Raw genomic sequence first — 16,740 nt, 5'->3', positions numbered from 1 at the left:
GGGGCCTCCTAACCACCCCATCTCCCAGAACGGGGTCTCTCAGCTGGGGTCAGAGAGCATAAATGATCTGTTGACCCAGCCACGAGGAAGACCAACTGCAAAAAAGCTTTGGGGGTGGGGGAAGGAGAGAAGTGGAGACCCTTGGGAGGAGGACAAACACCGTTTGGAAGAGACTGTCCTCCCTGTGTGGGGAGCAGGAGGGCCTCTGGCTTCTCTGACTTCACAGAAGGCTCTTACCCCTTCTGAAGACCATTTGCCCCACTTGGCAGTTAGAGCTGAGAAGGAGAGAAAGGTAGGGGGAGAGAGACATTTTCACATCTCTTAAAGCTCACACTGGCTTCTGCTCTGTCTCCGCTCTGTTCCCTGGAGACCAGCATAATAGGGCATGACCCGGCACCACCGCCCAAGTAGACTTCTCAGAAAGGTAGTAAATGACAATTCTCTCAGAGAGCTGCGGGCGGCCAAGGGGTCTGAGTGGCCTCAGTTGCTATCTTGCTGAAGTTATCAGAAAATGATTTCCTATGGATATGTCCAAGCAGGAACCAGAGGGGCACCAGGGAAGTGGTCCTTCTGGCTGGGGTATTGTGCAATGACCTGGGGCTCTGTGCCAGGTGCAGTGTCCATGCAGACCTGGGTCATGGTGGAGCGGTGGCTCATTTTGGACCTTTAGCCAGCTGGCCTTCAGGACAGCAGGGGTCTGCTCCTGAGTGCAAAGACTGCTAGGGTCTCCCTCCACCTGTGCTTCCTTGTAGAGTTACCTGCTTGGCTCCCATGCCCCACTCTGAGCCTGCTCTTATCAGACCTGAGGACTTCCACTCACCCCCAGCACCCGAGGTCAGAGAGATGGGGCAAAGCAGCATCCATGAGGCCACAGCACTCCTGTCGCCTGAATCCTCGGGCCCCTGAGCTCCCACCCCCACCGATTCCTAGAGCACCCGGTCCAGCGTTTGGGAGGCTCCTGGGGGGCTGGCCCCTTCCCCTTCCTTCCTCAAGGACGCTTCGCTTCTCTCTCACTTGCAGACATGTCAATCAAACCTCCTCACATTTTCAAGCTTCCCAGCCCAGAGTTACAACCTCCTTCTCACCTCCATGCTCTCCACCATCCCGGCCGTGGTCCCGCCCCGCCACCACCCAGCGCTGACTCCGTACACCCCACACAGTGACCACAGTGTTTCCTCTAAATCTCGAGATTTCTAGCCCTTCCTGGGTTTTGCAAAGAAATCTGGTGTGTGTGTGTGTGTGTGTGTGTGTGTGTGCACGCACGCACCCCTGCGTTTCTTTAGATAAATCCACAGAGTCACATGAAATCAGTGACAGGTTGACACCGTTATTTCAAGATTCATCGCTCTGAGTTGCCAGCACAGGAGACCTAGCCAACTCCTTCCCACCACCAACACTTTTTTTCCAGGCATAATTTATAGCAGTGGGGTGAATTTGTTTCCAAAAGATGAATATCACACTATCAGCAACAGCTGCCTCTCATTTTTATTTGTTTTTAAATTTGACTCAAAGTCCAATTCTCTATACACATCCGAAGCTGTAAATCCTAAGGCGACTGATTACATGATTTAGTAAACAGGTTCTATTATATAATGCAATTAAAGCAGGGCTCCGAGGCGCCACCTACAGGCCGCTTCTGGGAAGGGAGCTGGGCCAGAGACTCCTTTTGGAGGAGGCTCTCTAGGCAGAAGGAAAATAAAGGGGATTGCGCCAGGGTCGAGGCGGCAGCTCCTGAGTGAGAAGTTGCTGCCAGCCAGGTTACTAATGCAGCCTTTTGGTCTCTCCTGCTGAGTTCACTCTGTTATTTCAGCCTCCTGCAAATCTGTCTAGACGTCAGAACCCAGGCCTGGGCAGCTGCTCAGAGGGCTCCCTCCCTGGCCTGGGGTTAGGGGGTGGGATGGGGGCTTCTGGGCTGGGGGTGCCGAGGAGAGCTCCTGGCTCTCTGGTCTCAGGGGCCTCTCTCCCTCACTCTCAAATGGGCACTGAGGAGGAGAAGACATGAGCTGGCTAGCCTTTGAAATGAAGCTACAGGGGCGCCTGGGTGGCTCAGTGGGTTAAAGCCTCTGCCTTCAGCTCAGGTCATGATCTCAGGGTCCTGGGATCGAGCCCTGCATCGGGCTCTCTGCTCAGCAGGAAGCCTGCTTCCCTTACTCTCTCTCTGCCTGCCTCTCTGCCTACTTGTGATCTCTGTGTGTCAAATAAATAAATAAAATCTTTAAAAAAAAAAAAAAAAGAAAAAGAAATGAAGCTACAATCCAACTATCTCCCTTCCATTCAACCAAGCTTGTGTTGAGGGCTCACCATGGACAAACACTTCCAGAATATTCTGGTAAAATCCCTCATTTTGCAGTCCAAGAGGGGAACTTGACTTGTATTGGCCACAGATACATGACAGAGCTAGATGAGGATTCCAGACTTTTTGACCCTGAGTACAGGCTTTGAGCAAGGGAATTTACGAAAAGAGGAAAAGGAGGCCCAGGCAGGGGATGGGACTTCCACAGCCTCCACGTGTAGCTAGGGAAGGAGAATAATGAAAATACTGCTGGTGTGTGTCAGAGGACAGAAGAGAAGGGCTTTTATGGGGCCCTCCTCAGTGCCTCTTAGCTTCCTTCCTAGGGAAGGAAGGATAGCAGGAAGGGAGGGAGGAAAGGGAGGAAGGAAGAAAGACCCAGGGCCAGTGTTCCCTCCCCTCGCCCCTCTGCCCTAAACTATAACACTCTTCAGATGAATCAGGTTCTGGGCCCTCAAGAATTCTAGCTTCTCCAAAGAGCTTTTGTAAGCAGGGGTCACGCACATGTAACTGGGGAGAGGAGAGGGAACTTGCTTCTCTGGGCGCTAAGAGAGAAACTGGACCAGAAGTGGGAGCAGGGATGGATGAAGAAAACAGGACTATGAGGGTAGGAAAGGATGGAAATACTTCCACACCTTGGCAGGTGCCCACCATCCACTTAGGCTCCCATCTCAGGCCATGAGGCGGGACTGTGAGAAGCCAAAGGGAAGCGGTCCCATCCCTGCCCCCTCCAAGCGGGTGCCAGATACAATGTAGTCTCGGCTGGGGTCAGAGGGCGAGAACAAATGCTGTCAGGCCAGCTGGCCAGAGAGTTCCCAATTAGACTTTGTTTCTCATCCTTAAGGCCCTGAGCCCCCAACCCCAGCACCCTGCCCAATTACTGCTGGGCAGCATTAACCCCTTGGTGCCCCAGGCCGTTAATGGAATGTTAATTGGTCTAATGGGTTTCATGTCAACAAGTCCTAATGAGCTCCTTCCTAATGAGCTTGCTATTTTTTTCTAAGCCTGTTTGTCAACACGCTGGAGTTGGGGCTACAGACCCAGGGCCTCACCTCGCAGGGCTGGGGGAGCAAGAGTTGAGACAGGGAATGGGTGCTCCCCAGCTGCCCATTCCTACTTCCTAAAGGGGTGTCTTTTGATGTCCCCTCACCCACCCCCAACCTGTGCATCACAGCCTTCCTGGGGCCCTGAGCTCTATAAAATGGCGGTTTTAGCTCCTTTTGATAATATCAGTGACACGCATTATTTCTTCTTGGAGATCACTGTGGGGCTGAATGTTGCATTAGGGTTTTTTTTTTTTTTTTCCTCCCTCCCAGCTGTCCTAAAATAAAGGTTTTCAACATTAAGAACAATCTTTTGACGTGAGCCTGCCTTCGATGGGAAATTTCTCAGTGGTAAATCATTCCTCGTGCATCCTCCATTTGCAATCTTGGCTGCGCTCCCTGGAGTGCCCTGGTGTCTGGTAACAGAGCGCTGGGGCCTCTGCACAGGGCGGAGCAGCCTCTCTGAGCCACTGACAAATGCCGGAAGCCACAGGCTGCAGTTTCTAGAGCCCAAGCCTACTACTCCCCTCCGGACTCCCAGAGAAAGTGTAAAAAGGGCCGGGTACGCAGGGATAGCTCAGGGAGCTCCCGCCACCCACTATGGAGTCTCACTGGGCCCAGCTTCAGACAAGAGAAGTTGGATCCCCACATCCCTCTCTAGGGAGGTTCCACACATCCCTCAGCTCCCCCAAGCCTCGCCAGTGGGGTTCCCCAAGGACGGGGGAGTGCCTGTGCTTGTGGAGTAGTGTGAAGAAAAGAGCAAGCTTCCGGAGATGGGTGTGGGGTCTCCCCCAGCGTCTCCTTACCAGAAGCTTCCGTGCCTGAGTGAGCAGAGAACCGACGAAACTTAAGCCCCTGATGAAAAGTCCTCCTGTTCTCTGGCAGGAGAAGCCCCCAGAGGGCAATGGGTTAGTGGCCTAGTGGCCTGTGGTGACCCCAGAGAGGGGGAGGGGAGGGGCAAAGGCCATCTGGGTCCTCAGAAAATTGTTCTTGTGTCCTCTGGCAAGGCAGGTCTGGCCCCAGCTCCCAGCCTGACAGACTCCAGACTGAAAAATCTCCTCTCAGCCTGGGCGTCGGTGGTTGCTTCTGGCTGCAGACCCCTTTCACCCATCTCTCTTTGCCCCCACGCTGGGTAGCCCTCCTGCCATGGCAAATATTTCTAGGGACAGCAACTCCAAAATGACCCCACCTCCCATTCACTGGACAGTGAGCAAAAGAAAGCAAATTAAAGAACCCTCTATTTAGCCCCAGTCCTCCTCATTGAGTGTCCTCTGCTCTGCCTTTACTGACTTTCTCCTGCATGAAATGAGGTTACCCCAAGACCCAAACCCGAGGTTAAAGGGAACCCGTTGCCCCTAAGAGGAGAGAGAAACCACCTAGGGAGCTCCCACTCCAGACTCTGCCCCCAGGCTCCCTCTTCTGGAGGCTGCTGGCACTACAGCCCCACAGTGGCTCTCTTTCTCCCCGGCCAAGGAGCTCCAAGGAAGCTCCAAGGAAGAGGTGTGAAGGCAGGTCCTGAGGCCCCAACCAAAGTTACCTCATCTGCCAGAGTTCCAGGAAAGGCTGAGCCTAACACACTCCTGAAATATCCCAGTTTCCTCTTGTCCCTCAGTGTCTAAAAGAGATTCCACACTCATTTTAATCTCTCAAATGTCTTCATTCTGGAAGTTTCTTCGGACATCTCAGGGAGTCTCTATCCTCTTTTTCCCTCGGGAACACTTTCCACTCTGCTCTTGCCTTCCTTGGATGTTTACCGCCACCCAGACAAAAAGCCAGCCACGAAGACAGACATTGGTTTTCCCGCCTGAAGTGACAGGCTCCCCCGAGGGCTCCCTTCTGACACTCTTGGCAAAAATACAGCATGGATCTGGGTGCCTCGTGTGTGCGTGAGGTGGGGAGACCCTGAGTGTTTCTGTTGCAAAGACATCCTGGTGGTCTGTCATCTGAGGTAAAGCCAGGGGAGGCGAGGGGAGGTGGCAGAGAGGCCAAGGGGATGCCCTACAGGCCCAGCAGAAGCCCTTTGTCCCTTTGTGTCTCCTCTGGAACCTTCATTTCTCTTTCTTCTTGCCTGCTGGGCCATCACCTCCCTGACTGATAACACTCCTTGGAGAGGAGAGCTTGCCTCCTCTTGATTATTCTCCCACACCTCCTAGCGTGTAGACGACACTTGATAAATAAATAGTCCGTGAATGAACACCTACACGTCCCGTGTTTCCGCACGCACTTAAGGTCCGAGCATAGCCAGAGACTCAGGTCAGGCCAGGCTTCCTACTTCCTCCTTTTCCTGAAAAATAATGAAAAAACACCCACACTCTGTCTCATACACAAACACACACACCCCTCAGGGTGCTGGAGATCAGGCCCTTCCCTTAGGCAGCTCCAAACACCCTCACATTACCACAGAATTCACATATGTGAACATTCCAGAAGACCCTAGGGAAGGCATGGGAAGGCATCAGTGGAACGAGGAGGGAGACCCACAGTGCTCTCAGGGAGAGGGGAGGGAAGTTCTGAGTCTGTGCTCACAAATGTTTCTAGCTCATCAGCACCCTCCACCCAGGAGAAGCACAGGTTTTTGCCCCACAGAGGTTTTTAGGAGTTTCCGGGCCCCATGATGGACAGACCTGTGGCAGGCAACTCGCCTGTGGTTTCTAGCTCTAAATATTCCAGGGCATCTAGTGTAGCTCAACAGCTTTCTGGGCGTTCCGTTTCCTTGGGGTGGGGAGCATTGCCAGGCTGTCTCCACTTACAGCACCACATTCCATTTCAAGAAGAAAACTTGAGGCCCAGGAGGGGCAGCTCACTTACTGGTGATGGGTGGGGAGTAGTGCCGTGCAGGACAGCCGGGGACAGGGCACCTGGAGATTCGGGTCCAAACCCTGCTTCACTAGCACCGCCCCACCCCCTCCGCACACCCTCTGTCCCCTCATCTGTTTGTAGGATGGGGGTGGTCTTGGCTCTGCTCTTCTGGCCCCAAGATGCTGGTGACTCCGTACTGAATGCAGGCTAAGGAGGCTTACTTAAAAGAACATCGCAGACCTATCCATTGCTCCACAGTCACAAGCACACACCTAGAAAAACTCGGCAAGTGACGGGAGGCTAACCCAGGCTCTCGGATGTCCCCCAGCCTCTTTCCCTTCCTTGAAGACCAGCTGGTCTCCCCATCCTGGCCACCCCACCCTCCAGTCTGAGCCAGCCTGCGCCCCCACCTCCCTTTTTGGCCACTAGGGGGTGTGATGAGCACGCCTGGGAGGGGTTAGCCTGTGCTCACAGACCCTGGGGTAGGGAGGTGGGACTTGGAAGAGTTAGGGCAGGAGACCTCCTACCCCTGAGAGCACAGGTGGCTGTTCCAGAAGCCTGGGAAAGGGCCAGCGCCCTTGTCTTGGGGGATACCCGAATTGCCGCCAGTACCCTGTCCTGCCACCAGCCAGGCTCCCCTTCCCTTGCCCCTCCCCGCCCACCAGGCCCCAGCTGATGCTGTACAAAGCATGGCTGGGGGGTGGGGGGTGTTCAGTTGTTTCACGTATGATTTGAATATCATTTCTTTTAAGTCAAAATGGCTCAGAGAGCCCCTCCCCACCCTGGCCTCTCCCCTTTAGCTCTCATTTGTTCCCCTAAAGGGCTTCTAGCGCTTGCTGTAGGCCCTCAGTCCAGGAGGCCTGGCCTGAGAATATGTTGAGCCGGCCGGTCCCCAGGGCTCCCTGCGCTCAGCCTATTAACAGTGCGGCCCCCTTTCTCCTGCCACAGATCCTCGATGTGAATCAATCCCATGATGCAACATGCCTCCCCAGCCCCTGCTCTGACGATGATGGCCACGCAGAATGTCCCTCCCCCACCCTACCAGGACAGCCCGCAGGTGAGTGTCGACTGCCCAGACGACGGGAAGGGGGTGCGGTGGCCTTCCCCGGGCGGGACAGAGCGAGGCCTCCCCCAGCTATTTCCTGGCCACACTCTGGGCTCTTCTCCTGCCTCTGGAGAGCCAGTCAACATAGGCCCCCGGAGGACCACTGCCTTTGAGAAAACCGGGTTTGAATCCTACTTGGGTAGCTCTGTCACCAACATCAGGGACCATGGTCTGGAGGCCCCAGTCATGGTCCTTTCCCCGCCCTTAGCCTGCTTCCCACTTGGAGCAGACATCAGACAAACGCACCCAACCCCTCACTCGAGGAGATCCAGATGCCCATGAATTGAGTCTGCTTTTGAGTATCTGGGGAAACCCTAATCAGAGGTTCCTTTGGAACAGATCCCTCATTTACTGGTCACTGGAGCCCTTCTGTCCCATCCTACTCCGCCTGCCCATTCCAGGAATCACCCTTCTGTTCAGGATTCCGTTGGCTTCTTGCTAGAGAAAGGCCAGGACTGTATCTCTACGTCCTCCAACCCTTACCCCTGGTTCCCAGTTTCCATCCCTCAGCTCGGACACAACAGCCCCCCGAGCTCTCCTGGGACTCCATCCTGGTTGCCCCTCTTGAGACGGTGGCATCTTGGCACTGCCTTGCTGTTGTCTCCTCCCCTCCGTCTAGAGGCCCGGCCCAGCTTTTGTGGGTTGGGCTCCCCTGGTCCTTCAGACCCATCCCTTCGGACCCGTGCTTCCTCCCATGCTCACCTCTCTCCACACTTGGTTCTCTGGAGACTCTGAGTTAGTGATGTGGCTGTGCAGTCAGAGGGGCCTCGGTTCTCCCTCCCTTACTTTCACTCCCTCCTATTTTCTCTACCCTTGTCTCTCAAGTGAGTACTATTTTGGTAAGGGGGTACTGAGTATCTGTAATGTGAACGGAGCCAGCTAGAGCCCTCGTTCACTCATTGACCTGGCAAATGAGCAGTGAAAGCCTACTGTGTGGATGCCCCTCGCTCCTGAGCATTTCACATGCAGCCATTCTCAGGGACTACGTAGCAGGTCTGTGCAGCACGAGGGGGATATTAAGAAGCAGACACAGGGTTGACTGAATTTGCTCACATCAGGTCCGAGGATCCGGACACCCCCAGCCTGGTGTGAGCATACAGCCGCTGCTCCAACCATCCCTGATTCCCCCCACCTCCCCCTGCCTCCAAGAAATCACCACTTTACAGAACGTCCAGCCTGCAGACCACCACTGACTCCTCTCCCCGCCGGAAATTCAAAAGCACTTGTCATTCCCCAGCCTTCCAACACATGTCCTTTTATTCCCACCCGTGCTCCAACATGTTACCTCCACACCCCTTCCTCGGCTCTCCCCAACCCCGCCTCCTATGCGGCCAAGCCCCTGCCCACATCCGGAGCTTTCCACGAATGACCGCAGGGGCGGGCTCAGCATCTACGTGGTCCCTCTATTTGAAAGCTTCCAAGCATGCGACACCGCGTCAGGACCCTCCTCTCCATAGTCAGAATGAAATGCGGGAGGCCTGGCCTATGGAGACCTAGGAACACAGAGGCCATCATGGGGAACGAGCTTCCTCCTCCCTCAGTAGACACAGACGTCATCCTCTCCTGTGCTCGGGCAGCGTTGGGGACCCCCAGGGTCCCGATAAATTTAAGCACTTTGGCTCCGTTTCTTTTGTAGTTGGATCCTACTCTCCTAGCTTCACAGTAGAAATGGGGTACGGACGTGGGGTCACTTCCTATCCTTAGCAGGTGGTGGGTGCCAAGGCCTCATACGCGACGATCAGGGACAGACGAGGGCAGGGCCAAGAGGTCAGAGAGCATTGGACCAGCAAAGCTGGTGGCTGCTGCCTCCCTCCCGCCGGCCCCAAGCCTTGTTTTGCCTGCTGGGGCAGCTGGGAGAAGTCTGGGTTTGGTGGGGATTAGCGGGAGAGCTGCAGCAGGGCCTCTGTGGTCCAAGAATGCTGATCCGGGTGTCATTAAGTACAGGAGCCTAATTTAATTCTCAGCATACAGCTGAGAACTAATACATCCCAGCTGCTGAGGGACATGATGGAGGTGGGGCCACAGCTCTCGGGCCCTCAGCCCCCCGGAAGTCACCAGTGAGTGGCTCCAGCCTTTTGGGGGAGGGAGCGAGGCTCCGGGTCCCCATCTAGGGCCTCCGAGTAGACGCCCTGGGCCGGGACTGTCGCAAGGCTCTCCTCTCTGAGGAGCCACCAGGACTCCACCTTGGGAAATCCATTTACAGCAAAGGAATACTTTGCCCTGAGGAAGCCACACATCTATTTGTAACCCCAGGGCCCCGGGAACAAGTGTCTGACAGGAAGTGTCATCGTCCCTGGTCAAGTGACCGAGCCAAAGTCTGGAGTCCTGATGGCCTTGGTTAGGCCGCTAGGCTATGGCTGGGTTGCCATGGGCCTTCCCTGAGCCAACGCAGTTCCCAAAGAAACTGAATCAGGATGGGGAGTCGTGGGGAGTTATTCAGGCAGAGACGGCCCGGGCGGGATGGTAGAGGTGAGTGAGATCCCCAGAGCAAAGACCTCTGACTCCTACTCGGGGAAGGCTGTCCGCTCCAGAGAGAACTGGACTTTGAGGCCGATTGGCTCTTAAGGGAGTGAGGTCCCTTTCCCACATTCTTTGGGGCTCCTAGGAGGGGCTCCCACATAGGAATGTCTTCTGTGTGAGTCTTCTGCCAGGGAACTTGCTGCCTTCTTCCCTTTCTGCTTTCAAGAGGCTGAACCCAACTTCTCAGGGGAAGCCCTGCTCCATTGCCCTCATCATGCTCATTATCCTAGAGAACCAGCTGCTCTCTGACACTCAATGTCCTCAGGGAAGCCGGGCCTAATAGGAACATAGGTCAGGCACACAGGGGAGTCCCTTCCTAAACGGGGCTCTCCAGGAAGGATTCCCCACTTCCTTCAATTCCTTTAGGTCTAATCTCATTACTTTTGGATCCGGTCTGACTTGTTTCCTCAAGGCCTGGACAGCAGAGCACCTCTCTGTATCACCTCCTTGGAAATCCAGTTTCTTCCACAGGCAAAAATGGACAGTCTCTGATACGAAGTCCCCAAAATGAGAAAGGAAGCGAGAAGCAGAGCCCTTCCTCTGAGACCCATGCAATCGTTTTAATAATGTTCCCGTTGTGCTACGGGCTAGCAATACCGAGCATAATCTATTCAAATGCACAGGAGAATCTCACTTTGGAAAATTAGGAATCTGCATTAAAAAATTCCCAAGCCCCGGACCTTCTTTATAATAAATTAGAAATTTTTTTTCAAGGCAAGTTCTTAACTTGGCAATTTCATTTTTGAAGTTTGGGGAATAAAGTTATTAAAAATGAGGGAGGCTTTTTTTTCTTCCCATTTCAGGAGAGAAGCATTAATGGTTATGGCTCCCTGCTATCTGGGCAAAAGCCAAATGGTATGATGGCTAAAGAAGCTTCTGGCCCCTCCATTCTATTTCAGTCCATCCTGGGGAAACCCTGCGATTACTTATACGGATGTCACTCTGTGTTTATTGGGCACTAAAGGCCAACCAGGACAGCGCAAACCCAACAACCCACGGGAACCCTTCCGGTGGCCTGCTTCCTCCTTCTGGTGGCTTCTGCTTAACTTCTGTTAGAGTCACAGCGCCCTCTACTGTCTGGCCACAGTACCTTGATTCCAGCATGGTCTAGCTCAGTCCTAGAGACTCACGTTCTGCCCTGAGAGGTAGGGGCAAGGCACTGAGGACTGTGGATTTCTACAGTGATTATTTAATGAAAACATTGTCTCCAGGGAGACCTGGATACGAGCTAGGTGTGTGGTCCCCCCTGTTCAATATACGCTATTAATTCCTACATGACTCTCTTTCCTTCTTCTGCATTCCAGCAGCAGCCTGGCCATCTGTCACCTGGACTTTCCCAGCCCCCTCCTCCCGCTGCCCCAAGCCCCCGGCTGCTCTTAATGGAACTCTAAAAGCTATGTTCTCTACTATTCTCCCCATCCCAGCAAGTACCCCTCCCAGACTTTTCGAGGTAACACAGCCATCCCCTCATGCCTGGGTGTATACCCTCTCTTCATGGACTCTGTCTTCACCTCTGAATGTCATTCAGGTTCTTCCCCTTCCTGGAACACTCCAGATGCAATGTCACCACGGAGCAAAGTTCTCCCTTCTGCAGTTCCACCAGCAATTTCAGGAAAGCATTCGGATCTAGTAGTGAAAGCAACAGCTTCCCCTCCCTTGCCCTCCCCACACGCACCAACTCCTGCTATCAGCACCCTCCCCTGCCCCCGCTTCCTCAAACACAGACACATACCTACCGTTCCACAAATATCTTTGCCCTTGGCTTCTAAGCAAGACAAATATTTTATCTCGTCTATTTGTGTATGTATTCAGTGTTTAGTATTCCTCTGTCTGTGTGTCCCCGGCATGTCGGGCTGCTTGAGCATTTGACCAGAAAGCAGACATCCTGGCAGGTCCCAGTCTGTCCCACCAGGCGCAGCTGCCTGTGGCTGTGGGCACCCAGTTACCCCTTTAGGAACAAACTGGTACGTAAAGTAGCATGACTTGATGATGGGTGACATTAAAAAGGTTTTGGTCGTTCACACAGGACACAGCCTCGTTGGTGAGCAGAGAGGGTCCAGGCAGGGAAAGTCAGACCAGCACCAGAAGCTCACATCAGAAGGAAATCATGCATTGGCTTGGGGCCCTTTGACAAAAGCTGTGTTCCTCTGTCCCCCTGCATCTTCCCGCCACCCCTCAGAGTGAGGAGACTGGTGCTCAGGACCCAGAAAACTGTGCCTGGAGATCTGGAGTCAGAATGATGCTGTCTAACCTTTCTGGCAAGAAGAAGGCGAAGGCTTAGGCCAGCCAGGAGAGGGGAAGGTCAGACCTGGCCAGACCTGCCTCTCTTACCCCACCCCCCATGCCCAACCACCAAGGACCTTCTTCCCCTCCCTTTTACAGCACCATTCCCACTGTGGGCAGGGCCAGGGGAGCAGACGTCCTGGGGAAGCTGGATGGGCTTTGATCAGTCATTAGGATCCCCATGCTGGTTTCATTAGCTGGAGGCAGAGGGGGTGGCTGGGGCCCCTAGCTGTGAATGGCCCCCAGCCAGGCCATGCAGCTGTGCCGGGCAGAGCGAGCTCAGATGTTTTCACACTTTACATTCCTCTCATCTCTTTAAGGGCTGGAGCCCCCTGCCTTTTGCTTTGCTGCAATAGAGTTAATTCAGCAGCTTTGAAAGTCCCCCTAAGCCTTTTCTGTGACTGTGATTGACGGGTCCCTCTGCCCCTGGGGGCAACACCCCAGGGACCATATGGGCGACCTGCCTTTCCTGGCTTTGACTCCTCAAAATGGACTCTTCTCTTTCTTTTTTTATTTTTTGCTGGGCCTTTCTTCTCTTTGTGCAATGACCTCTGTCCCTGGCCTGCTTGGGCCACCCATGTGTTTCAGCTGGACGTATCCCTGAACTCCAGCTCACTCAAGACCTACATTCCTCGTTGTGTCAGAGGCAAAACAACCTTCTGGTCTGACCAGGGGCCCTTGGTGCCCTCACTGAGGAGGTGGTGGTCTAGCAATATGACTTTTAAGCTTGTGAAGAAATAACTCTACCAGTCTTGTCTAGGTTTGTTTTATTCAATGAACTTACACCTGAGTTGTGAAATTTACGCAAAATACAGAGATCTCATTGTCTATCCTCTTGCCTCCAAGCAGGGTGATTGCCCCAAACAGCTACAAAAATAGTTAATGGCCCAAGTACACAAAGCTTAAAATAAATCAGGGAACAGGTGATCAAAGTCCGGAGCGGGCCCAGGGAGCACTTGAACTTGTTTTGCCTCCCTTCCAGTGTGATCTTCTAGAAGCTTAGGTGTCTACAGGGCCCAGAAGGAGGGAGATGGGCAAGGGAGGGCCCAAGGGTGCTTTTTGTCCTTGGAGTTTGCGGTCCAGAGGAGTGGGATGACCCCACATGGCAGAAATTCAGGGCTTGTCCCAGCTCCCCTGCTGATGCGTGGCACACGTTTGGGCAGTCATTTCAGTACTGTTTCTTCCATCCACGCATCCATTCAATACCGAGCACTTTCTGTGAGCTTGCTGACACTGTGCTAAGTACAAGGCATACATATTGTATGCACAGTCCCTGTCCCGATGAGCTTGTAGTCCATCTGGGGTCTTTGTTTCTGCATCCGTAAAATGGGAATAATGTGTGCCCTCCCCACCCCACAGGGTTGTTGAAAGTGTAGGCAGGAAAAGCAGAGCAGTCTTCCTGACCTCTTTACCTCCATGACCCTGACGCTGAGTTTTAGCTCGCTCTCTTCTGTACGTCTTCAGTAGCCAAGATTGTGCTGAACTTTCATTACTCTGCTTTTTATTAGGAGTATGATAGGCATGATCAAATATGTCTCTAGCTGTAAACATACCCCTTGCACACGCGTGGGCACACACACACGAGCCCCAAAGAGGCACACACACACACTAAGATTCTGATACATCCACTAACGGACCTACTGGAAATCAGAGGTTTGGGACTGTTACACAAGTGAGGGGTCCTCCGGAGATGGATGGGAAGCAGGGAGAGCAGACAGTTGCCTGGTAACGCCCAAAGCAGGGAAGCAAGGCTCAGATTTAAGTTCACAGCCTTGCCCCCCACAGCCACATGTCACTAACACCCCACAAGTGCGGACAGGGCCAGTGAACATTTTACAAGCCTCATTTTGAAAACCACTGCCTGCAAACCCTTTTAAAACTAATTAATTAAGACCCCTCATTTTACACCATGAAGTCATTTTCCTATGGTTCATTCTATCCAGTGGGCCCTGGGATCAGAATGTAGGTGACCTAGGCCTGCTGTTCCAGGAGCCGCTTCGAGCCAGCTCTTCCCCTTCCTACGCTGACTGGGGGTTTGGGGGACATTTAGAGGAGCCCCTGTCGACCCCTCCCCAATTTTGGATCCCCGAACCTTTCGACACCTCTCTCGCTCTCTCTCTCTCTCTCTCTTTCATCCGCTGGCTCGGTCAGCGATTCAGGCATTTAACAAACGCATGGAAGCCTACTGTGAGCCAGGCATGGTGATTTGGGGCAGGGACATCAGTCCGCTTGGGAAGACAGACAATGAAGGGCCCCAAAGTGTTACAGGCGTTTAGGTTAGAGGCATACACAAGCTACCTAGGTCTGAGGGGGTATGGAGTATTGGGAAAGGCTTCTCGGGAGACTTACTGCTCAGCTGAGATTTGAAAGCGGGGTAGGTTTACACATGGTCGAGAGGGAGGCAGGGCCAGGGAAACGTGGACATTTCCTGCTGAGGCAGCTGCGGGAGTAGAGGCAGAAGGATGTAAATCATCGGGCATGTTCAGGCAACCCTACACGGCAGAGTATGATCAGGGTACAACAGAAGGGGAGGGTGCTGTACCAGAGACAACACCAGGGTCAGGGAGCAAGACCAGGCCTGGAGCACCCTGGGAGCTGTGCCCTCCCCCACAAAAACATCACTTTTTGGCCTTGCCCCCTGCTGCCTCCCACCTGTTGAGGCCAAACCTGATGTTTACCAAATAGCTTTAAGCCCTGACCTCTTTCCAGGTCCTTGGATTCTGTCCTGGCTTGAGGGAACCAGATCCCTCCCTGCCAGCTTGCCCGGGCACCGCACAGAGTACCAGCTCCCAGACAAGCCCAGCTCAGCCCTGCAGGAGCCTCAGCAGGGCCAGGCCTCTGCGGCCCCCCTGTTCTCCAGAACACAATGATTGCATGGCCTGGTGCGGCGGGCACCGGGAATGGAAGGCTCCCTCCTTGCCCGGGTCAGGTGGAGGGCTCAGAAGACGGGGTGTCCTCTTTGGAGGGGTGGCCTTGCGGAGTCACGCTGAGAAGTTGCAGGCCTAGGTAGTCCAGGGTGGGAAGAAAGGACTCAGAGGTTCTTGGGTATTGGAGTCACAAAGAGCGAGGCCAGGCATCAGGGGGAAAGGGTGTGACATGGGCAGTGTGGGAGCTGGGGCGTCTGGGGCAAGGTGGGTCAGGGAGTGGAGTCTGGATTTGGAGGGAAGACTAGCAGAAAGGAATAAGCAAAATGCTTAGAAACGAGGTTTACTGAGCACTCGCTGTGTGCCACTCACCCTCGCGAGCGGCTTCACTGCAGCCTTGAGAAAAGAGATGATCAGCCCCATTTGTCCGTAATGGAGAAACTGAGGCTCAGACGAACTGAGTCACACACTTCCTCTAGGAACTGTGGGCAATTGTGGGAACTGCCCGCAACACCACCACCCCCCTCCCTGTGCCTGGGCCCAAGCCTGCCCCATTCCCCGGGGTGCTTACAAGAGAGCGGGTCCCCTTCACAAGGGCAGGACCCCCTAGTCAGCCCATGGAACAGAAGCCAAAGAGACCAACTCCGAGTGTGGGCTGCAGACTGGGGAGTCTATTAATGGTAACTACTATGCACTGTCTCATAAGTACCGGCTGCTTTGCATTCATTATCCCATCTAATTCCAACAACCCTGGGTTGTTGGGTACTGGGGCTCCCATTTTATAGGTGAGGGCCCTAGATCAGAAAGGTTGATAGATCAGAAAGCTTGAGTAACTTGCCCAAGTCACACAGGCAGAGAGGCATGTCAAGAAGAAATGCTCAGGCCAGCGTGTCATGCTCTGTCCCATTCTCCCCAGCCCTGGGCTGGATGCCTGCTCCCGAAGTGTGCAGTCAGCAACTCTGACTTCCCGGCTGGGCCTGAGGCCTTCAGTGTCGAGAAGGTAAACATGCAACCAAAAAGCTATCTTTGGAGGGGAAGCCGACCTCCTCCACACCAGTCATCCCTGCCTTCAAGAGGTGTTTTGGGGACGCCTGGGTGGCTCGGTTGGTTGGACGACTGCCTTCGGCTCAGGTCATGATCCCGGAGTCCCGGGATCGAGCCCCGCATCGGGCTCCCGGCTACGAGGGGAGTCTGCTTCTCTCTCTGACCTTCTCCTCGCTCATGCTCTCTCTCACTGTCTCTCTCTCAAATAAATAAATAAATAATCTTTAAAAAAAAGAGGTGTTTTGGATACTCTGTCAACCCCCAAGGCTGCAAGAGTGAACAGAAAAGACCCAGCCCTGCCCTCCAAGGGCCTGCAGGCTAATCGTGGAGAGAAGCAGGTCTGTCCACGTGGCTGCACAGCATGCCCGGGGCCGTGGGAGCACAGAGCAGGCAGACCTGACCACTGCCGAGGCTCAGCCAGCATCCCCTGGAGGAGGCAGCAGTCCTCACCACGGTGGTGGGAGGCAGGAAGCATCATCACCACGTCACAGATCAGGAAACTGACACCCCCGAAAGGTGAAGTTCTGGATCCAGGGTTGGCCAGTAATGAGTGGCAAAGCTGGGATTCCATTCTACCTGATGCCAGTGTCTCCCATGAACCACCTCTTTGGGGTGCTAGAAGGAATCCGGAGTCGTCCCTCATCCTGAGCCACCAGCCCCCACCTCCCAGGAGCAAAAGAGGGGAGCCCTGAGGGGAGGCTGACAGCAGCTGGTGATGGAAGGCTTGGAGCCCCGTGCGATGGGGTCCTGGGGCTCAGGCCCCTTGGCAGCCTCGGAGGGAGTGAAGCCAGC

At 54.2% G+C, this 16,740-nt stretch overlaps 1 protein-coding gene across 1 annotated transcript in view; it reads left to right on the top strand.

The window, feature by feature from the left end:
- LOC111153807 (PBX/knotted 1 homeobox 2) overlaps nucleotides 1-16,740 on the top strand; it is a 254,837-nt gene that overhangs the window by 172,549 nt on the left and 65,548 nt on the right. The window contains exon 4 of the mRNA XM_022513052.1: nucleotides 7,081-7,189. Within this exon, the coding sequence (XP_022368760.1) occupies nucleotides 7,103-7,189 (87 nt within the window). The 5' untranslated portion in view covers nucleotides 7,081-7,102. The remainder of the gene's footprint in view (nucleotides 1-7,080; nucleotides 7,190-16,740) is intronic.

This window comes from Enhydra lutris, unplaced genomic scaffold (assembly GCF_002288905.1).
Source record: "Enhydra lutris kenyoni isolate GAN:26980312 unplaced genomic scaffold, ASM228890v2 scaffoldscaffold34, whole genome shotgun sequence".
Taxonomy (NCBI): Eukaryota; Metazoa; Chordata; class Mammalia; order Carnivora; family Mustelidae; genus Enhydra; species Enhydra lutris.
This window is presented reverse-complemented; position numbering and strand designations above follow the sequence as displayed.